Source organism: Vulpes lagopus, chromosome 12, assembly GCF_018345385.1.
Source record: "Vulpes lagopus strain Blue_001 chromosome 12, ASM1834538v1, whole genome shotgun sequence".
NCBI lineage: Eukaryota > Metazoa > Chordata > Mammalia > Carnivora > Canidae > Vulpes > Vulpes lagopus.
In genome coordinates this window covers 21,385,536-21,411,874 of record NC_054835.1, presented here as the reverse complement: position 1 = coordinate 21,411,874, position 26,339 = coordinate 21,385,536, and the positions used below count along the sequence as shown (strand labels likewise).

Genomic DNA, 26,339 nt, shown 5'->3' with positions numbered 1-26,339 from the left:
CTCAGTTCCAATTTCAGTCAAACGGCAATGTTTAGCTAAGCTCCAAGACCACATCTGTGATTGATTGGTGATGTCTGCCACGTACACAGAGTGGAGGTGGAGAAACAGTCACCTGGTTTGCAGATGAAAAAGCTAAGTCCCTTGAGAGGACAGCAAGATAATAGCAGAGCCAAGATTAGGATCTCTCCTGACACCAGATCAGGAGCCCTGCAGTTGGACAGACCTGGGTCTGTATCCTGACTCTGTCACTTCTCAGCTGTGTGGTATTGAGCAAGTTAGCAAAGTTTGCTCATCTGTAAAATCAGGATGATAGATTTTAACTGGCAAGGTTATTGAGAGGACTAAGCTGTTCAATGAATCTCTTTCCCATGTTGGGGTCTGAAGAACACATGCTCTCAAATCTCTGCCCCAGCCTCTACCCGCCCAGCCAGGAATTGCCTCTACTTCCTGTGGACCCAACTCCCTGTGGCAAATTCTTTCTTTAGGCAAGGCATGTAGGTAGTTATTAAAAGTGTAGACTGCTGGGTTCTAATTCCATGACCATAGTCACTTAAATGCTCCAGTCCTCCCAAATACACAATGAAGGCAGTAAGTCTTCATGAGGTTGCTATGACAATTCAAGGGGTCAGTATAAATAAGGTGCTTCCTAAGGATTCAGTAAATATCAGCTTTGTCTATACCATAAATTAGGCTACAGTCCATCTTGTAGTACTTCTCCTCACAGGGTCATTGTGAGGATTGAAAGAGACGATACTCTTGAGAGTGCCTACTCTGGGGCCAGGCACACAGCAGGTGTGCTCAAACTGGCAGGTGTCCTTACTACTCAGTCACTATGACTTTTGCTTCTTCCCAATGCCATCTCCTATGCTTTGACGAACTGTCAGTGAAGCCAACAGGGACAGGGAATGGAGCTACCTCACTGCTTTCTTTGGTGCTGCCTACAAGGACATGTCTCCTATCTCCCCTGAGACTCCATTGCTGCCTTTGTAACTGACTGATTGGTAGATTTGATTTTAGTATTTTATTTGATTTTAACATTGTTTAAAAGGAGCACAATATAATCATTTGTGAACATACTAAATCATTTGGCAGGATTCAATAAAAATGTCAAACTGAAAATTATGTCTCGAAAGCAGGCTCTGGGTGGGCGAGGCAGAAGTTTGCACTTGTAGTGAAAAGTGGGAAAATAAGGGGAAGATCACAGGGCCTAGCTAAGAGGTAGGAGGGCCTTATGGTCACCTGGTCCTAGAACCTGAGACCTCTCAAGGCATGGTACCTTAGAGCCCCACACCTTACAGAGAGGACAGAAAAGCCCAGAGAGGTTGACTGACTGGCATCCCCAAGGTCACAGAGGAAAATCAGCCATTGAGTAGCCCAGGACTCGGATGTGGCTCAGTGCTGAGCCTACCTCAATGCAGAGCCTATGCAGACCAACGTGGTAGGCTCTCTGCTCCTATGTAAGCTGGAGAGGGAAGCCCCTTGCACTTAGACTAGGAGAAAGCAGGATGAGGCAGTTAATTCATTCGATAAGCAAGTATGAAGCACCTACTATGTCCCAGACCCTGTACTAGAGACATGAGATCCAGTGTGCAGGGAGAGTTATGGGTAAGGTTGGAGAGGAGATGCCACTTAGGACAGGCATGTGGGACCAGCCACCAGACTGTCACCTTGAATAAAGGATTTTTATAGGTGGCTCCCCAACCTAAAGGCAACAGACGTGTGTAAATACTGTGCAAGGTACAATGCCTACTTTCATCTAACCATCAAGGAAGCCCTGTGAGTTGCAAATTATTAGCTCTGCTTTGCTCAGGAAACTGAGGCCCAGAGTAGTTAGGTAACTTAGCCTGTCAATGATGGCCCCGTGTTCTGCCCACTCCCCTTCAGCTGTGAGGGGAAGAGGCAGGGGACATGCCCCTGGCATCTGGGGACATCCCTACAATGTTATCAGGAGCAGGGCTTGGGCAAACATGAGCCCCGTTTTACTCACCTCTCCAGCCCCAGTGCCCCGACAGCAGCATCCCAGCTAAGGCCTGAGTGTGGGCTGTAGACAAGGAAAAGGCCAGAGAGCCTGGCGAAGGAAACCCACTGACTCCTTCTGGGTTGTTCCAACAGCAGACAGGCCTTGGGCAGCTGTGCTAACTGCAGCGCCGCCTGCTGGCACGCCTCTGGATCTGTGGGCTGGGGGAGGTGGGGAAAGCCAGGGACTGAAGAACAACACTGGATGTCCCCAGGCACCGAGGCAACAAACACAAGCTTCTCTCTATAAACTGAAAACGATTGAGGACAGAAGCCTCAAGACAGTGGAGCAATGAAAGGCAAGGACCAGAATATTCAATCACAAAAGTGCTGAGTTTTTTGTTCAGTTCATAAATTTCAGCAATTATCCAAAGCCCCCAGTTCCATGGCACAGTGGAAAAACAGGGTAAGGGAGAGTAAGATGTCAGGTACATGAAAGAATACTTCAAGACTCAATCCCAAGCATCTCTCCTCCCTCCCTGCTCCAGACCCCTAGATCCAGCTGCTTGGCATCATCTGGACTTAACCAGAGTTCTTATCGTAATAATCCCACCTCAAAGTAACTCAACCCTAAAAGGGCAGAGATTGCTGGTCTATAGAACTGAACTGTAGGAGAGCAGAGGTGGAGCTGAGCTGCTTGTTGCATGAATGAAAGGGCAGAGAAACATGAGGCAGCTGGGAAGTAAGTCTTGGTGAGCACCTGCTGGCTACAGGGCACTAATCTCATTTGATCTGATGAGGATACTAAGAGCTGAGGTAGGGGGTATTACCCAAGATCACACAGCTGGCCCATGAAAGACTGGGGTTCAAGATTCTACCTAGCTCCTTCCACTACTTCTAATCCTCAAATTAAAAGAATATATTTAGGATCTATGATTAGATACAGGGACTTAAGAGACCTTAGAAGCCATCTCATCCACTGCACACCCAATGCTTGAATCTCTCTCTTCCCATCCCAGCCAGGGATTCATGCAGTTTCTGCTTGAATACCTCTCATGATGGGAAATTCACTCTCAAGACAGTGATTCTATTGATTGAATCATACTAGTAGGTTAGAAAGTTGAGCCAGAATTTACCCTTCTTTACGATTAAAATAAGCATGTAATGTGCCTACCACGGTGCCAGCAACATCAATAAATGTTATCATCGTCTTCATTTCCTTTATTACAGCTATTCTTGTATCTGTCTTTCCCTTGGGAAGGCAGAAAACAAATCTCATTCTTCCCTGAGACAGCCCTTCAGATAACTGAACACAGTGCTTCAGGGTCCCCCTGAGGCTTTGCTTGCCCAGGATAAACAAATACTCTAACCCACTTTCAGACACTCTTGGTAAGCAAGAATTGATGCCATACGTGCTGTAATTTTCCAGCTGCTGGGGTCTGTGAGTCTTTAGAAAAGCTGATGGAACAGATGATGAACCAGCCACAGCAGAATAGCCATGGTATCCGGATCATGACCTCTGCAACAAAAGGGAAGTGGTTTACCCCAAATAAACTTTGGTTCATCACCATCAGAGTTTTACCGACCACATTCTTGGTCTACCCACTGTGGGAACCTGTTTTAACAGAAGAAAAAGAAATGAGCTCCCCCTCCAGAGTTAATTTATATCCTTTTAGATCCTCAGCCCTGCCAAAAGTCATTTAGTTTTTCTCAAAGACAGTTTGTGTGTTTAATGATCCGATAATGAGCAACATAGAGGACCCAACACATTCTAATCAGAGGATACCACCTACCTCCAAACTTCCCTATTTACAGATGGGAAAACTAAGTCCAGAAGAGAAGCAGTGACTTATCCAAGGTCATACAGGAATTTTTTGCAAAAGCCCAGTCAAATCATGAACTCCAAAGAGAGATGAAAGAGTAAAACAAACCATGAGAAAGGCAAAAGAAAGAAACCATTAGATTAAAAGAAAATGAAAGGCTCTGAAAAAAGACCTCCTTGGAGTATTCCCCCCACACACGCCAAGTTACTATAGAGGCAACGCAGTGTGATAAGCACAGCGTTGGAATCAGAAATTCCCAGGTCGATCGGCTGGCTCTGCCACCAACTAGGTTCGTGGTCTTGGACAGGCTACTTAACCTTTCTAACACTCAAGTTTCTCATTAATAAAATGAGAATAGGAACATCTACCTCAAAGGAGTCCTGTGAACGTTAAATAAAATAAATATAAAGGCTTTCAGTTCTCGGTCATGGTGGAGTAGCTTATATCAGACAAACACCCCTGGAAATAGCAATTACAAACTCTGCACAAAATATTTTAAAGCTACTATTTGAAGGCACTGGAGAGAGGCTAAAAGCTTTAGGCAGAAACGGGAGGATACACAGCCCTTGAAGGAAGGAAACCACACTGAGTAAAGTACACATTTATTTACCTGACCTCTCCTTGAAGGCATGCCAAGTTCTAAGGAAATCCTGGGGACAGAGTTCAAGCAGGAAGCAGCAGCCTTTAAGTTAAAAAGTCAGAAGTGAGAGCTCAAGGATGCCTGAGAGACTAAAAATTAGGAAAACAAATCCTAAAAAGGACGGTCCCCCAGATGTGGAGCCCCTAGATTTTTATGTAAACCCCCTTAGAGTCCTAGACTGAACCTCAAACTTTGTACAGATGAGGAGAGACTCCAAGAAGCTCTGGAGAAAAACAAGTTGAAAACAAATAGGCAGTAATTTCAGCAGCTGCCACTAGGGGGAGACAGACTTGAAATCCAAGTCCCACCAAATTGGAGAGACTGGATAAACACCTCAGACTTTGCACTGAAATCCCAGGAGATTCCTTAGGAGTTAAGATCACATCCCAAGACAAAGAGCTACAGTCCAGAACTAAGGACAAAACTAAAATATGCCCATCTATAAACACAGCCTAAACAGTGCCTCCACCAAATCAAAGTGATTCACCATTAATTTAACTGCCTCCTAAAACAAAACCCAATACTATTCAGAGGAAGATAACTGATCCAGAGTCACTGTAAAGAATTATTCACAATGTCCAGTATACAATTAAAAAGGACTACGTCTCCCATATGTAATTAAAAACTACTAGATGCATGAAAAAAGAAGGAAAATATGAAAAGAAAAATAAACAACTAGTAGAAACAGGTCCGCATGTAAGCTCATGTTGGAATTTGAAACAACAGCGCTAAAATAACAATGATAAACATGTTAACTAACTACAGAAAGAGATATAAATAAAAAACTTTTAGACAAGACGTGAAAACTTTTTTGTAAAAAGGTCAATCTATATAAATATATAAATATCTGAAATAAATATCTGAAAAAAATAAAAAAACTTTTAGACAAGATGTGAAAACTTTTTTGTAAAAAGGTCAATCTATATAAATATATAAATATCTGAATATAAATATATAAATATCTGAAAAAATATAAATATCTGAAATAGGGACTACCTGGGTGGCTCAGCAGTTGAAAGTCTGCCTTCAGCTCAGAGCCTGGGATTGAGTCCCACATCAGGCTCCCCACTGGGAGCCTGCTTCTCCCTCTGCCTGTGTCTCTGCCTCTCTCTGTGTGTCTCTCATAAATAAATAAATAAATAAATAAATAAATAAATAAATAAAGTAGAAAAACCGTTGGATGGCGGGGTGCCTGGGTGGTTCAGTTGGTTAAGCATCTACCTTCAGCTTGGATCATGATCCCAGAGTCCTGGGATGGAGCCCTGCATTGGGTTCCCTGCTCAGCAGGGAGCCTGCCTCTCCCTCTCCCTCTGCCTCCCCCATCCACCACTCATACTCTCTCACTCTCTCTCTCAAATAAATAAATAATATCTTTTTTTTTAATTTTTTATTTATTTATGATAGTCACAGAGAGAGAGAGAGAGAGGCAGAGACATAGGCAGAGGGAGAAGCAGGCTCCATGCACCGGGAGCCCGACGTGGGATTCGATCCCGGGTCTCCAGGATCGCGCCCTGGGCCAAAGGCAAGCGCCAAACCACTGCGCCACCCAGGGATCCCAATAAATAATATCTTTTAAAAAAAAACCATTGGATGGGATTATCAGAAGACTTGGTAGGAAACAATAAATGAACACCGAACTTGAAGCAGATTAACAGAAATTATTCAAATGAGACAGAAAGAGGGGGCAAAAGACTAATAAAAGTGAACAAAGTCCCAGTGATTTGTCAAACAGTATCAAGCAGATCAACATGCATATAAATAGGATCCCAGAAAGATCAAAGACAGAGAATGAAGGAGAAAAAAATCTAAAATTGTTTAAAACCATTATTCCACAGATTCAGGAACCTCAGTGATCTCTAAGCAGAATAAATACAAAGCAAACCACATCTAAGTATGACATAGTCAAAATCCTAAAAACCAAACAACAAAATCTTAAAAGTAGTCAGAGAAGAAGATCCATAATACATAGAAGGGAGCAATGAAAAAATATGACTGATTTTTCATCAAAAGCAATAGAGGCCAGAAGACAATGGAACATCTTTGAAATGGTAAAAAATAAAAATAAATTAAAAGTTTTAAAAATTAAAAAAAAGATGCTTAACAACCTGGAATTCTATGCACAACCAAAATACGTTTCAAAAATAAAAATTAACACATCTTACAGATAAATGAAAACAGATACTATGTGCCACAAATGAACCTATAATACAATAAATAATAAAGTTCTTTTGCCTAAAGAGAATGGATAGCAAATGGAAATTCAGATCTACACAAAAGAATGATGAACAGCAGAGGTGCATGGGTGGTGCAGTCAGTTAAGCCTCTGACTCTTGGTTTTGGCTCTGCCTCTGATATCAGGGCTGTGATATCGAGTCCCGTGTCAGTCTCCAAAATCAGTGTAGAGTTGGCTTGAGATTCTCCCTCCCTTTCCCTCTGCCCCTCCCACTCACTCTCTCTCTCTCTCAAATAAATTTCTTAAAAAAAAAAAATTATCAGTGAAAATGGTATATATATATATATATATATATATATATATATATAGTTAAATTTGAACATAAGTTTCCTCTCTTATTTTAACTTCTTTATTTTTTTTTTAAGATTTTATTTATTTATTCATGAGAGGCACACACAGAGAGAGGCAGAGACACAGGCAGAGGGAGAAGCAGGCTCCATGCAGGGAGCCCGACGTGGGACTCCCGGGTCTCCAGGATCAGGCCCTGGGCTGAAGGTGGCACTAAACTGCTGAGCCACCCGGGCTGCCCCTTTTAACTTCTTTAAAAGTCAGCAGGCTACTTAAGGCAGAAATAATAACAGTGTACTATAGTGTTTATAACATATGTAACAGTAAAATATATGAAAGCAATAGCATAAAGGATAGGAAGGGATGTAAATAGAATTATATGTGGAGTGGTATTATATTAATTCAAAATTGAGTCTGATAAGTTAAGGATGCATGTTGTAAATCCTAGAGCAACAACTAAAAATAACAATAATACAAAGAGGTATAAATCAAAAGCCAATACAGGAGATGAAATGATTTACTAAAACAATACTCACTTACCCAAATGGAGTCAAGGAAAGTAGAACAAAGGAAGAGATAGCAGTGGAGACAAATAGGAAATGAAGAGCAAGATAGCAGACTTCAACTCAACCATATCAAGAATAATATTAAATGTAAATAGATTAAACCCTCCAATTAAAGCACAGAGATTGTCAGATAGGGTAAAATAGCAGCACTAAAATAGACTGCCTACAGGAGATGTACCTTAAATATAAAAATATCCTGATAGGTTAAAAGTAAAAAGGTGGACCAAAAAATTAAAAGAATGGGAAAAGATAAAAGTAAGCATAAAAAAGCTGGTATGTCTATATTATGCAAAGTAAACCTCAAGACAAACTATTGCATGAGATAAAGAAGGTTATTTCACAATGATAACAGAATCAATTTCTCAAGAAGATATCACCACCTTAAATATGTATATGCCTAATGATAAGTTTCAAAAATACACAAAGCAAAAATCGACAGACCAAAGGGGAGAGACAGACAAATCTATAGTCCTACTTGGAGATTTGAACACTTCTCTCTCAGCAATTGATGAATAACCAGACAAAAATTCAATAAAGATATGGAAGATTTGAGCAACACTATCCAACAACTTGACCTAATTGCCTTTTATAAAACACGCATACCAACAATTACAGAACACACATACTCTTCAAGTGTACATGGAACATTCACCAAGATACACCATATGCTACACTATGAATCAATCTCAGTAAATTTTAAAGGAATGAAACCATCGAGTGTATGCTTCCTGACCAAAGCATCATTAAATTAGAAATCAAAAACAATAAGGAAAAAAGGTAACACAAGTTACCAATACCAGGAATGAAAGAAAGGGCATTACTACCAATTTTATAGACATTTTAAAAATGATAAAAGAATACATGACAAGAGATAAAAGCATACAACTGTATGCAAATAAATTCAAAAATGTCAATGGAATGAACAAATTCCTTGGGAAACAATACAACAGAACCATCACAAGAAGAAATAGAAAGTCTCATTGTCTCTAAATCTACTAAAGGAATTGTATTCATAATTAAAAATCATCTCACACACACACACCATCACCAAGTCCAGATGGCTTCACATTTAGGACAGAAATGATACCAAGTCTACACAAACTGAAACAGTAGAGAAAAAGGAAGAACTTTATAAATTTTTTTATGAAGTTAGCATAACCACAGTACCAAAACCTGACCCAGACATTACAAAAAAAGTAAAATAAATACAGCATCACTCATGAGCAAAGTCGCAAAAATCATCCACAAAACATTAGTAAATCAAATACAGCAATATATAAAGAGGATAATAAATCATGACCAAGTGGGGCTTGCAAATGCAAGATGGGTTCAGCATCTACAGATCAATCAATATCATTCACCATATTGAAAAAATAAAGGAGAAAAATTATGTGATCATCTCAGCAGAAACAGGAAATACATTTGTCAACACTCAATGCCCTTTGAAGATAAAAGCACTCCTCAACCCAGAACTAGGAGAAAACTTTCTCAGTCGGACAAGAGCATCTAAGAAAAAAAGATATGTGCTTAACACATTTAATAGTGAAGTAATGGACCCTTTCCTCCTACAATCAGGAACAAGGTAAGAATAGCCTCTCTCTTCAGCTTTTTCCAATGTTATACAATATGTGGTTTCTGGCCAATGCACTGAAGCCAGAAAATAAATTAAAAAATAGAAACCAGAAAGGAAGAAGTAAAAATCAGCAATAAAATGGAATGAACTACTGAGACATGCAAGAGCATGAATGAATCTCAAAAACATTCTGCTGAGAGAAAGAAGGCGGACACAAAAAAGTACATGCTGCATGCTTCTATTTATATAAAATCCTAGACCAGGCAAAACTAATTTATGACAGAAAGCAGATTGGTGATCGCCTGAGGGTTGGGAGGGAACTGCAAATAGAGGATTTTTCGGGGTTAATGGAGATGTTCTGCATCTCGATTAGGATGGTTGTTACCAAGATGTGCACACTTGTAAAAATTCATTAAGTTGTGCATTAAAATGTAGTTTTATTATATGTAAATAACATCTTAATGGGGGATTTTAAACATAGGGAAAATATACACCATTAAGAACATGAAAAAGTGGGAAGCCTGGGTGGCTCAGTGGTTTAGGGCCGCCTTCAGCCCAGGGCCTGATCCTAGAGACCCGGGATTGAGTCCCGCGTCGGGCTCCCTGCATGGAGCCTGCTTCTCCCTCTGCCTGTGTCTCTGCCTCTCTCTCTCTCTCTCTCTCTCTCTTTCTCTCTCTCTCTCATAAATAAATAAATAAATGCATACATACATACATACATAAAATCTAAAAAAAGAACATGAAAAAGTAAGCGACAAACTATAGGAGATATAGAGAAAATATTCTCAGTACATATATCTGACAAAGGACTTGTATCCAGAACATACGGAGACTCTTACAGCTTAATAATAAAAGTAAAAAGTAAGCAAGTTTCTTTAATGGGCAAAAGACTTGAAAAGACATGTCACAAAAGATAATACATGAATGGCCAATTAGCACATAAAATTGTGCTCAAGATCATCAATCATCAGAGAACTACAAATAGAAACAACAAGATGTAACTATACCCTACAAGAATGTCTAAAATTAAAAAGATGAACAAAATCAAGATTTGGCAAGAATGCAGAGTAACTAGAACTCTCATTCGCTCCTGGTGGGAATGAAAGATAGTTCAACCACTGTGGATAAGAGTTTCACAGTTTCTATAAAGTTATCCCTAGGCCTATCTTACAAATCAGTTATTATATTCCTAGCCATTTAGCTAAGAGAAATTAAAAGGTGTCCAAAAACTGAACTGACTTGTATATAAATGTTAATAGGGACTTCTTCATAATTACCAAAAACTGGAAACAATCCAAGTGCTCACCATCAGGTCAACAGATACAGATTGTGGTGTATTTGTACCTGGAAAACTATTTAGCAATTTTAAAAAATGAACTAATGCACACAACCATGTGGATAAATCTCAAAAACATTATGTTGGGTGAAACAAACCAGGCACAAAAAGTACTTAGTGTAAGATTTCATTTATATGAAGTTTGAGAACACACAAAGCCAATCTATGGTTGTAAAATCCATAACAGAGATTGGCTGGGTGCACAGGGGTTGATTAGAAAGTGACAAAAAGGAGCTCTCTGGGGTGATTAAAAATGTCTTAAGTCTTGGGGCACCTGGGTATCTCAGTCAGTTGAGCAGCCAACTCTTATATAGCCGACTTTTGAGCAGCTCAGATCATGATCTCAGGGTCCTGCGATCAAGCCCCATGCCAGGCTCCACACTCAGTGGGGAGGCTGCTTGAGGATTCTCTCTCTTCCTCTTCCACTGCCCCTTCCCCCAAATAAATAAATAAATAATTGTTTTATTTCTTAGGTCTTTATTTAAGTGGTAAGTACACAGGTATACACATTTGTCAGAATTTGTTGAACTGTGCTCTGAAAACACATGTATTTTATTGCTTTTTTATCTTCAATTTTTTAAGGTTTTATTTATGTATTCATGAGACACAGAGAGAGAGAGAGTGGCAGAGACATAGAGGGAAAAGCAGGCTCCACGCAGGGAGCCTGATGTGGAACTCAATCCCCAAACGTAGGATCACACTCTGAGCCAAAGGCAGATGCTCAAACACTGAGCCACCCAAGCGTCCCTTCCATTTTTTTTTAAAGATGGGTATAAAGGACTTAGCTTGGAGCTTAACACATAGTAAGTGCTCACAGCCATTAGTTTCCCTCATCTGTCACCTTTCCCATCCCCAGCAGGCACATACTGCAGGCATGACAGCGTTCTATGGCCATTGGACCTCTGAAAATAAGAATGACATTTTCCCCAAAAGAGTTGGTCCATAGCCTGACACTGGAGAGTTGCTCTAGTCTGGGCCACAGATGATAAATAACACTGATTCTGCATTTTTTCCTGGACCCTCCTGCAGGTTTTGGCTCCCAGGTCTGGATCTAGAGTCCCAATGTTCCCAGTCAAGAGGGTAGAATTTAGTTGGGTCATTCCAAGAGACCTGAGATGACAAAGTATGGCACTAAAAAGACACATGGCATGTATACGAGACTTTGAGATCAGCATTTCTGGGAAGGTCATAAGACAGGAAAACTAGTATTGGAGCCAGACTGAAAGCGTGTGGAGTCAATGGAGTTAGATTGTCATGTATGTAGTAGATACTCGATAATTGTTGATTGAATACATGAATGAATGAGAGACTGAGGCTGATGATGCTGAACCTCCAGGGCTGACTGCTGCCCCCACCTCCTGTCTTGCAGCTCACATACCTGCCCCCACCGTGGGGTGAGTGCCGATCCTCAGAGATGGGACTCGACTTCTTTCCTGTTTACAGTATCACCGCCTGTCGAATTGACTGTGAGACGCGCTACATCGTGGAGAACTGCAACTGCCGCATGGTCCACATGCCAGGTCAGTGCCAGGGGACTCTGGGACCTTCTCTGCATTTCTCATCCTATGGGAAACACTATACCCACTCCACAAGGATCCACAGAGATGCTGTTCTGGGAAGGCTAGTATTTGGTACCAAGCATTTAGGAGGCAGATAGAAATATCTAGTCTAGCAACCAAGGCGGCATCCTGGTATCTAGAAGTGTCCAGATGTTTGAAAACTGTTCCTCCCAGTGCGCAATAAGTTGGCTGCTCTTACCTCCTAGAGTTCAGTGCCCAGGTAGCTGAGTGCTTACAATTCTAAAACCTGGTGTGGTACCTGTTCAAACATCCAGGTGTCTGTTGCTTTCATCCAGATGGTTCCCTTCTTGCATCCAAATGTCTAGCATTCTTTCAGATGAGCCAAAAGTCCATCAGCCAGCAAATAAATGTGTATGTGCTGACACACATTTCTGTGTTAACAGACTAACAAGGCATGTAGCCATCTCATTGATGATCTCATTAGAGATAGTCAGCTAATCAGAGGCAGAAGGGCAGGAGATGGCGGGGACATGGAAGGGCTGATTCAAGCATGAAGAGTTTGGTATTGCAGCACAGAAGGAAGAACGACAGGCTGAAGGCAGAGACTGGAGTTCAGATTCCTCCATTCACCTGCTGTGTGACCTGGCACAAGTTACTAAACCTCTCTGTTCTTACCTTCATTATTCTTAAAATACAATCATTAGTTCTTATGAGGTTAAAATTAGGCTAAAATATAAAAATGCAAAAGTCAATGGTCACTGTATTAGCACATAGCGAGAGGAAACCAAAAGTACTATTGCCTGATGACCTACTATATGTTGGGAACTTTGCTATTATATTTCATGGCTACTATTTCATAGTCATATCATACTTTAAATTTATTTAACTAAATTCTTATGTCAGACATTTAATTCATGATCGATTGTTTCCTGTGCAATCATTGCTGAAATGAACCTGCTTCTAGCTAAATTCTGAATAATTCCATCAGTAACCAACAATTTTCCTAGTAATGTAAGTGTATAATTGTTGATCTTTAAAATTGCCTCTCTTGATCTTTTAAAAACTCCCAGAAGACAGAGCAAAAAGGGAAACATGTCAGTTAAATTGTTCTTGTTGGAAAGGAGGAAGCCTACAAGCTCAGCTCTTGAAAAAGATGTCTAGGGAAATAGTAAGGAAAGGACATTGTATGGCAGGTTTAACTTCAGCACTTGGCAAAAGGAAAAAAGGAGGGGTTCTGGATATACTACTGAGAGACCAGAAAGGAGAATAAAGCACTGATGAATGTTACCTGCCTGATACTCAGACCAGGTCAGCAGCCAGTGCGGTTCTCCCATGGAATCTGAGCCAAAAGCAAGCAGCAGATTTTTGTCATTCCACTCGTGACATTGTTAATGGCATCTCAGTTACTAGCGTGGAATTAAGGGCAGAGCAAGAGGAGATTTACAAAGCAGCCCTTTCTCGCAGCAGAGGGGTGTGGCGGAAAGAGCCCTGGCCTTGGGGTCAGAGCCCACTTCCATCACTGCAGCTCTGGTGTCCTGGGAAGGCCGGATACTTAAGCCTCAAGTTTCATATGGGTAAAACAGACACAGTATTTCCTATTTGAGAAGGTATCCATGTGAGTTAAAAGCGGTGATGCATGCCAGAGGTAGCAGGTGCTTTCCGCCACCTCCCTGCTTTCAGCCACCCAGGCTTTCTCACCTATCACCCATCTGAGCTGGTTGGAGCAGCACAGCAATCTGGGAGAAGTTAGCTAGGTGGACCCTATTATCACCTGCTCAAGCTCACAGAGCAGAGCAGACCCAACCCCCTGGCTCCGGGTACACTGCAGCCCAATTGCCCACTGGCAGCTCTGATGGGTGGTTCCCTTCTGACTGCCCCTCCTGGTGGCAGGATGAATTCCCTTCCCCCAACCCAGGAGGGAGGTGTTGCTGCCTGAGTACCTCTCTCTGTGTCTCTTCTTTGCAGGGGATGCCCCTTTCTGTACTCCTGAGCAGCACAAGGAGTGTGCAGAGCCTGCCCTAGGTCAGTACTGGGGGACAAATGGAGTGGAGAGCTGAGACCTCAGAGGCCTTCTGGGTGTGGGAGAAATGGGGCAGAAGGGGGAAGGAATAGAGCGGGAGGAGGGGCTGACAGGGAGTGGGGGGTGCACTGCAGAGACAGAAGAGGAGGAAGGAGATAAGGGTGGGGAAGGAAGGATGCAGGGATGCAGGCAGGTAGATGAGGGCTGACCAAGCACTGGGGGAGAGAAAGAAAGTAGAGAGGTGCAAGTAGAGATAGAGTGGGTTTCCTGGAAATGGAGAGCACCAAGGCAATGCAGAGGAGGGGACAGAGATGGAGAGAGGATGCACAGTGGGCATCTGGGTGGGCACCAAAGGAGGTAGGGGAGAGGAGGGGCAGCCGGTGTTCATTTCCTTGCTGTCATCGTCCTCCTCCTCCTCCTCCTCCTCCTCCTCTTCCTTCTCCTCCTCCTTTCCTCCTCTTGCTGGGTGCTTGCAGGTTGGAATAACTGCTGGATTCCCCCGCTGGAAGGAACACTTCCAGCGGGGGAGATCCCACAAAGAAGCTACAACCCCAGAGCTTGACCCACTCCACATGCCTGCCTCTCTCGGGACCTGGGAAGTGATCTATAATGAAGACAGAGAGGGTGTTTAAATCATATGGGCTCAGTTTCATTCAGCAGCTGCACTTGCTGGAGCTAAAGGGGGATGGCTCTGAACTCGTGCATTCGCCCAGATGCTTCCAGAAGGACTGGTGGGGGAGGCGGGGCTTAGATGAGAGGGAGAGACTTCTGACGTGGACCAAGACATCTCTCTTTGGAGTACAGAATGGACAAAGCCTGTGTGTAACACTGCGATGAGCAGACAGACGGAGGGAGGGAAGTGATGTCTTCAGCCCCCCCCCATCCTAGGGGAAGAGGGGAGCAGAGGGAAGGAAGCGTTCCAGAGCAGGGAGGTTGCTTCTAGGGACAGGAATTAGGGATCTTTGCTTGTGCCCTAACCCAGCAGGCAGGAGAGGCAGGCTCTAGCAAAGAAGGAGCCGCAGAGGGAACGCCACAGAGACCTGGGCTTCAGATAAAATGGTCTCCCACGTTTGCCCTTGACGGGAGGCCCACCTTGTGGATGAGAACACTGAGGCTAGGAGCAGAGAAGGCGGCTCTGGGAAGCTGAAGGGGCCAGGACTCCCCGGGAGCGCGTTCTCCGAAAGTGATGCCTTTTCAACAATTTTTAAAGAGCAACATAACAATAAAGGAAGTCAGAGGAGAAGAGGATCAAGAGACACGTGGAAGGAGTGAACGCCTTTCTAAGGAGAGCTCACAGCCTCCCCAGCCTAGAGCCAAAGCCCAGCTCCGCCTCCTCAGGCCCCGCCCCTCACTGCCCCGGGAGGGCACCTCCTCCCCGCCTGGGCCCGCCTCCCGCCCCGCGGGCCCCGCCCCCACCTCGGACTAAGCCCCGCCCCCTCTCCCCTCCAGGTCTGCTGGCGGAGAAGGACAGTAATTACTGTCTCTGCAGGACACCCTGCAACCTGACCCGCTACAACAAAGAGCTCTCCATGGTGAAGATCCCCAGCAAGACATCAGCCAAGTACCTCGAGAAGAAATTTAACAAATCAGAAAAATATATCTCGTAAGCTAAGTGGGCCTGGCAGGCGTAGGGCAAAGGGGTGGATGCCGGAGGAACTGGGGTCATTGAGGAAGACGGCAAAGGGAGGCAGTTGGCTCCATTTGGCAGATACTAACCGAACTCAGCTGTGTGCCAAACTCTGTGTTGAGGACTCAGAAAGCAAAGACAAAGATAGGTAGGATGCAGCCCCTGGACTTTCAGGAGCGTGAAGGAGTATTCCAGGCAGGCCTTGCACATTCTCTTCCCTCTGCCTGGAATGTTTTCCTCTCACACTTTACCTAACTGGTTCCTCATGTGCCAGTCTCCATTTATTTTATTTTATTTTATTTTAGATTTTATTTATTTATTCATGAGGCACACACACACAGGGAGAGGGAGAGGGAGGCAGAGGCATAGACAGAGGGAGAAGCAGGCCCCATGCAGGGAACCCGCTGTGGGACTCCATTCAGGGACTCCAGGATCACACCCTGAGCTGAAGGCAGATACTTAACCACTGAGCCACCCAGGCGGCCCTGCAAGTCTCCATTTAAAGGTCATCCCCTCAGAGGCGCCTGGGTGGCTCAGTCGGTTGGGTGTCTGTCTTCAGCTCAGGTCATGATCCCAGGAGTCCTGGGATCAAGTCCAGGTCAGGGTTCCTGCTTAATAGGGAGTCTGCTTCTCCCTCTCCCTCTGCAGCTCTCCCTGCCTGTGCATGCTCTCTCTCCGTATGTGTTAAAGAAATAAAATCTTGGGCAGCCTGGGTGGCTCAGCAGTTTAGTGCCGCCTTCGACCCAGGGCATGATAGTGGGGACCCGGGATCAAGTCCTGTGCCGGGCTCCCTGCATGGAGCCTGCTTCTCCCTCTGCCTGTGTCTCTGCCTCTCTCTGTGTGTGTCTCTATGAATAAATACAATCTTAAAAAAAATGAAAGAAAATATTTTTTATAAATAAATAAAAGTCATCTTCTCAAACAGCTAAGTTGGTGCCCCTCCCTTTATTTTTCCTCTGAAAGCACTCTGGTATTTTCCTTTATAACACTCACCAAAGTGTGTAAGTCTGTATTCCTGTGTGTGCTCCCTACTAAACTGCAAACTCCCTGAAGGCAGGAGCCTTTCGTTTTGTTCTCTGCTGTAGAGTGTCTGGCACAGAGTTGTCACTCAAAGAATATCTTCTAACAGATGAAATGAAGGAAAGCCAGGGGAGAAGAGGTGTCACAAGCAGAGGCTGAGCAGAGAGGATGGGCATGGGGCAGAGCTGCAGCAGGTGGATGCGTCAGAGCCAGAGGGACTTGCGGGCTGAGCTGGCCTCAGCCGTGGGGTGGGGCACTGGGAGGGGACTTGCCCCGAAGAGAATAGGGAGCCTCTGAAGAGCTCTGAGTGGGTGTGTATTTTAGACGACTGCCCTGCAACAGAACTTTCTACAAAGATGGAAATGTTCTGTATCTAGGATGTCCAATGTAGGGGCCACTAACCATCTGTGGCTGTTGCACATTTTAAACGTACCTGTGTGACTGAGGGACTGAACTGTAATTGTAATGTGACTCAGTTGAGCAGTTTTAGAAAGATCCTTCAGGGGGCAGTGCAGAGGACAGAAGGGAAGCCAGGCAGGGAGGGAGGGAGCCTGGCAAGAGGCAGTGGCCATCACTCAGACAAGCCTTGGCGACACTTACATGGGAAGGAGGATTTGCCTTTCTCTCACCAGCCAACCCCACCCACCCACCCACCCCCGCCAAGGCCAACACCAAACCCATCCTGGGTTCAGCTTTGGCTCAGCAGACTGAGAAGAGGGGGTACTGAAGCCATTGTGACCAGTGTGGAAGGAGATGGGGAGTAGGAGGTGCCAGGCCACACTGCTGAGCAGACATTCTACCAGCAGCAATTATTTTTCCTGCCAAAATGTGTCTTCTTAACACACCTTCCTAAAGGAGCAAAAGGGAACCGGGAACCCCCCTTCCCAGCTAGGTACAGATCTGCTCCCTAAAAGCCCTCCCTGACCCTGGCAGCTGCCTTGGCAGTGCTAGACTCGGGGCTGCCCACTAGGAGAAGCTTGTTATAATTCCAAGTTGGAACATGGGGGCTCTCACGAGTGGGTAGGGGGTACCCAGCAGGTCAGCTGGCACAAGCAAGGCCAGAGAGTGAAGAGCTTGTCAAGAGAGTACTGAGCAGAGGTGCCTGGGTGGGTCATGGGCTCAGGGCATGGTCCCACAATCCCAGGATCCAGTCCCACATCGGGCTCCCTGCAGGGAGCCTGCTTCTCCCTCTGCCTGTGTCTCTGCCTCTCTCTGTGTCTCTCATGAATAAATAAATAAAATAAAATCTAAAAAAAAAAAAGAAAAGAAAGAAAGTACTGAGCTCACCTGCAGGTGACGAGCCAGGCAGATCTTTTAGAGGCTCAGAGACCCGGAAACCAGGCAGGACTCGTGGAAAGGAAACAAGGAGGGGACAGCCTAGGGGCAGAGGGTCTATGAAGAGCACAGGGCTGGGGGAGTGGTCAGAACTCTGGGTTCCGAGGCCAGCTCTGCCACTAACCAGATCTAACTTCGGGGCTGGCTGTTGCACTTTGCCGGGCTCAGCCTCTCCTGCCGTCAGTGGGAAAGCTGTCAGATAATCCGTGCATGGCCCCCAATGGTTTTCACCCCAGATGATACTGAATATTCCCTCTGCAGAGAGAACATCCTTGTTCTGGATATATTCTTTGAAGCTCTCAATTATGAGACAATTGAACAGAAGAAGGCATATGAAGTCGCTGCCTTACTTGGTAAGTCAGTGTCTGCTGCACTAATTTCCACATGTCTCGGTGGGGAGCGAGGGGAGCGAGGGGGAGCAGGCAGGGGGTGGGCAGGCAGGCAGATAGGTATATGCACCTTCTGAGGAGTCTGGGAGTAATTAACGTGCTAATTACTCCCTCTGTCCCAGAATGGGAAGGACTCCAACGTGACAGGTTTGAGGCCCAGTTCATGCCCCAGTTCAGGCCTGAGTTTCCCCATCGACACCATAGGCAAGTAAACTAGAAGGCCTCTCAAGGCCTTTCCAGCACTGCCCTGTCAGATTCCTGGGTCTTCTGCCCCCAGGTTGGAGTGAGCCCCAGGGCCACAGTGGGAAGAAAGAGCTGTCAGGTGGAGGGAAGGTTGAGCTGTGGGGGGTCCCCAGGCAATAAGGGTCCCCCCAGATGGAGCCCAACCTGGAAAGCAACATTGCAGCATTGAGGCCAGATGTTCCCTGTAGACTGAGAGTCCTTTATCAAACACAGAAGAAGGGCCACATGTCCCCAGATGTCTACAAACCTGACTGCCACCCCCACACAAGTTCACGTCAGCAACCCTGGCCGCACAGGCACATAATGGATGCAGGGAGTTTATTTCAACCCTGCCCCACCCAATGCAAAACCCACAAGACCTCCAAGGGTGGACAGTTAAAAGACCTGCCCCTGGGGCCCTTCTCCCAACTCCTACTCACTCCCAAGAAAGGACATGTTGCTGTCCCTACGAGGAAAATCAGCTGCTATTGTCTCTGGAAGCTGGGTAGATTGAGAGGGGGTATCCCTGGGGGCAGTGGGCAGGTGGAAGGGTAAGTAGAGATGTACAGTGTCACACTGCTGCATACCAGCTACGAGAATATATGTCAGGTCCCTCATCTGTAAAATGGGTCTAACAAAACCACTTGATGAGTTTATTGTGATGGCTAGCTGGGATAAAGCACACACACACACACACACACACACACACACACACACCCCAAAGAAGGTCCATACAGAGTAGTTTCTGATACCTGGACAGTCACCATGCCAGGCACCCAAGGCCCAGCTGGTGCTTCCAGATGCCATCTGAGCATCTCTGCACCTCTCCTAAGAGACTGGGGACTGGGCCTCAGCTGGCACTGGCTGGGATAAGGTGGTTGTCACTTGGATCTCAGAGACTGTTGTGGCCAAAAAGGAATGAGCCAAGAGGTAAAGTCATGCTCCGGAGATGTAAACCCCCTTGCTCTGCCTCTGTCACCTTGTCCATTTCCTAAAGAGAACTAAAGACAGGGCTCTTCCTACCCTCCCCAACATAGGCTCACTGTTCTCTCTCACTCGTGTGCTCTCTCTCTCTCTCTCTCTCTCTCTCACACACACACACACACACACACAGGCATGCACTGAGGAGGGCCTGACTTCTGAATCTGTCAGAAAGGATAGCTCATCTCTGCATCAGATATGAGGATGAGCATGTTCCCAGCATCTTGTTCCCACCCAGAATAGCCTGCTGAGAAAATCACTCTGCCATCTGTACCTCCCGTGATGAGCGTGTGCCACTCGCAAATCCTCAGCCATCAGGCCCATCGGGCCCTTCCCTCACCACCATGCTGCCCACCCTCACCCCAGTGCACACCGCACATGCCCTCATGCCACGCATAGCACACCTCATCCCAAAGTGTGGCACATGCATGCCCACGGTGGTGAGCTACAAGTGCCAGTACAGAGAAGCACAGACCTGCATGCAGGCCACGCAGCAGCAGAGACGTGTATGTGCATACACACTACATGTCTACAGACGCATCACCTACACCTGCCTGTACACAAACGTGCTCACACAGGTTCTACACACTCAGACACACTATGTCCACCTCCACAAAGCCACACTCACACACACTTAGACACACTCAGTGTCCCTTCCCTAGCCATAAGTAGCCACCTGCATAAACCCATTGACAGCCAGCTGTCTCTTGCTTCTACACAAACATGCATACACAGAGCACCCTGGCACATACCCATACTCAATCACACTGTATGCTCGTGCAAACACACACCTCAAACCTGACCTGTACATCAGTAAGTACATACTTCCCAGTAACGCCCCCACTAGGGGCAGGAGAGGGAGCAGGGTGGGAGGGGAGTAAGGGGAACCATTTGGAGCCCCCTCCCCACCCTCTCTGCCTGCTTCCCTGGGACTGGTTGCCAGACTCCCCTCAGCCGTGATCAGGGATGGAGAGGGCAGGTGTAGCCAACAGATAGTCCTCAGATCTGGGGTCTCCAGGAAGACTGTGCACCCACGCCGGCAGCACCCTCTTTCCCAGTGCTCTCCCTGCCCAGCCCAGCAGCTAACAGTCAGAGGGGTTCCAGCTGGCAAGCACCTCAAGCAATCTCCTCAGCTCCCCTCTCCACCAAATGCCTTCTGGAGGCAAAGCTACCGAGAAGGTCAGGGTTCATCAAAGCCATGCAGCAAGTCAGTAGCCACTCTTCCAACTCAGCCTCTGAGCCCTGAGCCCTCAGCCTCTGAGCCCTCTGCTCCACCACACTGGCTCCGGAGCACAGCACTGGGCTTTTGCAGGCACAAGAACCCCTTGCAGAATCTGACAATAGCTTCTCCAATAGGGACTCTTCTACTACAAATGCCCAGGTACATACATGTAACATTTTGCACTCAGTTTCAAAGGGTCTCCAAAAAAAGGGGTGGGGGGGTCTCCAACCATCTGCAACTCCCACAAAAGAGTTGTTCTTGAGCCCTGGTGGGCAAGAGACACCTGGGAACTTAAAAATCCTGACTTCCAGACCCCAACCCCAGAGATCCTGATTGAAAAGACCTGGGGTAAGTCCAGGCATCTACACCCCAGGCAGGTCTCCTAGGAGGGGACCTGAAGACCAGTCAAGAAGGACTTTGGTCAGTGGGGCCTGTACACCCCAAGGAGGTAGATACTTTTTCTAGAGTAGAGGAACCTCTACTCTAGAAAAAGACCAAATTGAACAGTTACCTTCAGGTAGGGGAGTTAGGGAATGCTTCCTACAACCTCATCCTGAGGGTGAAACGTACCCTATGTACGGGCCTCGTCATGGTGGCGGGAGCAGGGGAGAGAGTCTCTTCTCCTGTGCCATTGACCCTGAGATCCTCACCCAGGGCACCTGACATCTGACTCTTGGGCTAGACTGCCCTCGCCCCAGACGAGGTTCTTGTCTCACCTTGTGTCTAATCCCAGCCCAGAGCCAGAGCAGGGCCCACTCAGTGTGGTTCTGAAGGTAACTGAATGAGCCCATTGGCCTGTGAGGTCTACTCTAGGTCCTCCAGTAAGCATCTGCGTTAGTTCCCATCTCCAGTGGTCGCTTTGCAGCATGAGAGGGAGTTGTCCAAGGCCTGACCTGTTCCAGGCCCAGGCTCCCTATGGATGGGGAGCCATTCCAAAGATCTGGTTTCTGGGTACATCCGTTCGCCCCTTCCAAGAAGTGCCATGAGTAAAGCCAAATCTTTGATCTTTTCTCTCTCTCCAGGTGATATTGGTGGTCAGATGGGATTGTTTATTGGTGCTAGTATCCTTACAATACTAGAGCTCTTTGATTATATTTATGAGGTAAGATTGGGGCTGTTCATGGGAAAATGACCATCTGCTGGGACCCTCATCCTACCTCAGTGTTCAGAACCAAAGCATGGGGGGTGGGGGGAGGATGGCCTCCTTTCACCCAGAGCCTACTTCCCCCTCCCTGCCTACAGAGATTTATCACCAAGTCCTAGGCAGGGAGGAGGAGGAGGGTCTGAGAGAGACAGAGGCTGGCTCCTGTCCTCAGGGAACTGGAAGAGCTGTGGGCTGTCCACACTTGAAGAAAGGGAGAGGGAGGGTTGAGAAGAAGAGCCCAAATGGAGGCCAGCCCTGAGCCCCTCCCACACAAGACCAGCTGTGGTGGCCTCACACCTGTGTGTGTCTATGCCCACACACTCACAGCACACGCATGCGCACACCACTCACACACATCACTCACAAATGCACACGCACACCGTAGACATACCACTCACTCACACATATACACTGCATTCACACAACACACACAGGCACACACCTGCCTTCCGGGTGGCCCGTCACCTGAGAAGTACCTGCCCTGGTGCTGGCAGGTTTAAGGAAGGGGCATTTTTGGCAGACTCCACCAATCCTGAGCAAGAAGAGCAAGAGCACACAGGCCATTTCTACCAGTTCACAGCCTGAGATATCTCCCTCAACAGCAGCTGGAGCAGAGCTTCTGAAAGCTCTGAGGGCACCAGACAGTGGCTTCTAGCTCTGAGCATTTTGGCACTCCTCAGCCTTCCCCACCTCTCCCCACCTCACCCAGAGCCAGGCAGGCTTAGAGAGCTCCAGAATTCATTTTTTTTTTAAGATTTTATTTATTTATTCATAAGAGACAGAGAGAGAGAGAGAGGCAGAGACACAGGCAGAGGGAGAAGCAGGCTCCATGCAGGGAGCCCGATGTGGGATTTGAACCTGGGAATCCAGGATCACACCTTGAGCCAAAGGCAGGAGCTCAACCACTGAGCCACCTTGGTGTGCCGGGCTCCAGAATTCTTAAGGGGACTCCTCAACATCCCCAGGACCACCTGAGTTTCAGTCCAGTAAGAGGAGCCTGCAGAGCGGCATTCTTCCTCCCAGAGAGGGCTGTCCTTGGCCAAAGGCCACTGGGAAACTTTGTGGGGACATGGAGAACCCCTGAGGCCCACTCCACCTCCCAGCATGGTGACCTTGCTCCCCAAACCCAAATCAGGCTCCCTGGCCAGATCTTATTCTACTTTGTTTATTAATTTTGGTGAAAAGCTGTATATAAAGTTATGGAAATCGCATCATACCAGGTAACATGTTTAATGCCCACCCTTTATTGCTAAGAATCAAATATTATCGATTCAGGGGTGCCCTGCTCTTATGAACAGTGGGACTGTCAGGCCTCATCCCCCTGGCCCAGCCTCAGAAATTGTCTCCTAGGCTGTTCATGCACACCCTCTGTCCGCAAGAGAAAAACAGTTCCCATGCCGATGGGCCCTCCTCTGACCTCCCCGCCAGGCTCTAGCTCCTGCACCAAAACCTCACTTCAGCCAAAAGCTTGGGGAGGGGCTCCCAGAACTGGTGCCAGGCTGGGCTGAGCCGAGTCAAGGGAGGTCCTCTACCTTCGCATCATTCCCCCAGCCTGACCAACCTCGTCCTGATTTTCTTGCAGCTGATCAAAGAGAAGCTCTTAGACTTGCTTGGCAAAGAAGAGGACGAAGGGAGCCACGATGAGAACGTGGTAAGAGAAGCCCATGCACCGTAGGTTGTCCTAGTCCCCTGCTCTTGCGGGCCTTAGGAGACCAGGTGCGGGCCGGGGCAGGAAGGACGCCCCTCACCACACACCTTAACGTGGCCCGATAGCAAGCCGTGGGCACAGGGAATTCCAGGAGCTGCTGCGAGGGGAGGTCCTGGCTGGCGCAGTCCAGCTTGTCCAGGGCCAGGGGGCTACTGCTCTCAACTCCTGCCGTGGGAGAAGCAGGAGGCCCCGCTCCCTTATTCCTCAGGGCAGCAAAATGCAAGTAAGGACGTCACTGGTGCTCTATTCCGTTTGAAGGGGACACGGAGCTCGGGGCCCCGTGAGGTTGGTAGCAGCAGTGATACCCATCATAACTGCCAATACCACGTGCCAGGGACCCGAAAGGCACTGTGCCATGTGCCTGAAGAGTGCCGTATGGCTTCAGCTGCACAGTTACCCCAGAGAAAGGTCTTTTCTTATCTCCATTTTGTATTTGAGCCACTTGGGGCCCGGAAGCCCACGGTCCCCAGCTGGTGAGTGGCAGAGCTGGACGCAGAGCTCCCCTGACCCCCGTCCTGCTCTGCCTCTCTTGCGGCTCTCTGCTCTCCTTCCCAAGGCTCGAGCCTCGGCTGCCTGGTGTCTCCAGCTCTCCCCAGAGGAGACTTCTGCCCTGGCAGCACCACGCCCACTAGGCAACCACCCCCCAACCCCCCAAGTCAGCAGATCCAAAATGAGGCCAGCCCCATCCCCCAGACAGGCCCCCATTTCTGTTCCAGACACTATTTCTCTACCCACCTCCCAGGCTAAAAAAATCTCTGCTTTGGTTCTCTCGGGGCCCCTGCGGCTCCGTTGAGTAGAAGACTGAGGAGGGGAGGGCAGGTGGAAGGGGCCCAGGCTCTGGACTCAGGTCCGTAGCTGTGTGTAGCTGTGTGCCCCAGCACCTGCAGACTCACAGGGACCTCGGGCAGTCGATATTTGGATTCAGTGGGGCTGTGCCTATAAAGCCAGCAGCAGTGCCTCATTTATAGTAAGTGCTCAGCAAGTGGAGGTTCCCTCCCTCACCCCACCTTCCTTCTGCCCTCAGAATGTTTCCAGTTACAGCCTCCCCTCTGCCCCCTACCCCTCCCCTAGATCCTCCCCCTCCCATCACTCCCCCTCCCCAACCCCATCCTCATCAAATCTCCACAACATTCTTGGCACAGCCTCCTAGGCAGTATCTGCTCCCATCCCTCCCAGCCTCCAGCCTGCTTCTGCAGCCTGGGAATCACTGGGCAGACGCAAGGCCCTCCCAGCCTTGCCCTGCTCAGGGACCTGAGACTGTTTTCCTCTGGCCTAACCCTAAAGCTCCATTGTGACTCCTCTGCTTCTGGGTTTTGGGGGCCTCCCCATTCCTCTTTGGCCTCAGCAATTGGCCCCCCTTGCCCCAAGTCTAGCCACAGGCTCTACCTTCTCCATCCCAAGTAGGTCTCAAGGGGGACCCCCCAGGATGAAGGCAGGGAGATATCCTCCTGCCCCATAACTAGAGAGCACTCAGATATAGATTCAGGTGGCATGTTAGGGGCACCTCTAGAAGAGAAGTTCAGAGCAGCTGCTGAGCCCCATCACCAGGGAGCCCTCTCCCCACCCTGGGGGCACCTAGATGGGCAGTGGTAAGGCAGCGAGCCTCCCTACCCAAGCCTCGTGCCTCACCACAACAAACCAACCCCAAGATGTCTGGGACAGGAGCAGTGGTGCCCTGGGGAGAGCCCACAAGCAGGCCTATGGTTCCCAGGGCCTAGGCTGGGCTGCCCATGGCATCGTGATGCCATTTCACAGAAGGAATCTCAACACCCACTGTCCCCCTCCCTCCAGAGCACTTGTGACACGATGCCAAACCACTCTGAAACCATCAGCCACACTGTGAACGTGCCCCTGCAGACGGCCCTGGGGACCTTGGAGGAGATCGCCTGCTGACGGCCCTCGGACCACCTGGCACCCCCCAAACAGACCTGGAGGCCCGAGACCCAGGACAGGGGACAGCAGGCTCAGGTGGGACAGCCCCCGATGACAGAAAGAAGCAAGAGCCCCCTATGCACACATAGCAAACTCTCTGCCAAAACCTCGCTGCGGCCACGTCTGACATGACGCGTCCTCGGGCCCGCCGTGCGTCCCTCTTAGGAGAAATGAGTCACACTCTGGAACTGTCCAAGAACCAACCTGCCATCACATCTCACTGCCAGATGTATAAAGCACCTGCATGCTCAGACTGCTCACGGCGCCACCTCCACGTCTGTGTCTGTACATGACTCTCCTCCGTGTGCTTTCTAGCGGCCACTCTGCAGCCGTGCAGTGGGACCAGCTTCCAGCCCCAGGGTCACCCTGTGGCCACGCTGGAATCACAACTGCAATCAAGGGGGAAAGCGTAGAACTCTCAACCACGTCTGGTCCTTGTGTACTTTGTGAAGGTTCTTAACCTGCCCACAAACCCCTTCCCCGAGCTGGCCTGTGGGCTGACCGGGGCCACCCCCACCCCACCCACCCTGGCTCAGCGCCTGGGGGAGGCAGGGTGGCCTGGGCAGCTCCGGGCTCATCCATGGGACCCACGTCATTCTGCTGTCCCCGTGACCCAGCTTGTTTCCTTTGGGGGGCTTGTTTTGTCTGTCTGTCCGAGATCTGTTTTTGTTTTGTTTTGTTTTGTTTTCCGAATTTGGGTTTTGATGTTCTGAGGTTTGGTTTGATTTGGTTTTTCCATTTTCTCTGGCGTTTATTTATTCGTGCTTCCAGTCACGGTCATATTAAAAGCTGGTCTTGTGGAAA

The 26,339-nt window shown here is 47.6% G+C and overlaps 1 protein-coding gene across 2 annotated transcripts in view; it reads left to right on the top strand.

Annotated features, from left to right (window-relative positions):
- Positions 1 to 26,339, top strand: part of ASIC2 (acid sensing ion channel subunit 2) — a 994,353-nt gene extending 968,014 nt beyond the window's left edge. For both annotated transcript variants that reach the window (XM_041725643.1, XM_041725642.1), the window contains exons 4-10: positions 11,785 to 11,935; positions 13,901 to 13,957; positions 15,405 to 15,558; positions 18,199 to 18,290; positions 21,774 to 21,853; positions 23,478 to 23,546; positions 25,395 to 26,339. In XM_041725643.1, coding sequence (XP_041581577.1) covers positions 11,785 to 11,935; positions 13,901 to 13,957; positions 15,405 to 15,558; positions 18,199 to 18,290; positions 21,774 to 21,853; positions 23,478 to 23,546; positions 25,395 to 25,496 — 705 coding nt within the window. In that variant the 3' untranslated portion in view covers positions 25,497 to 26,339. The remainder of the gene's footprint in view (positions 1 to 11,784; positions 11,936 to 13,900; positions 13,958 to 15,404; positions 15,559 to 18,198; positions 18,291 to 21,773; positions 21,854 to 23,477; positions 23,547 to 25,394) is intronic.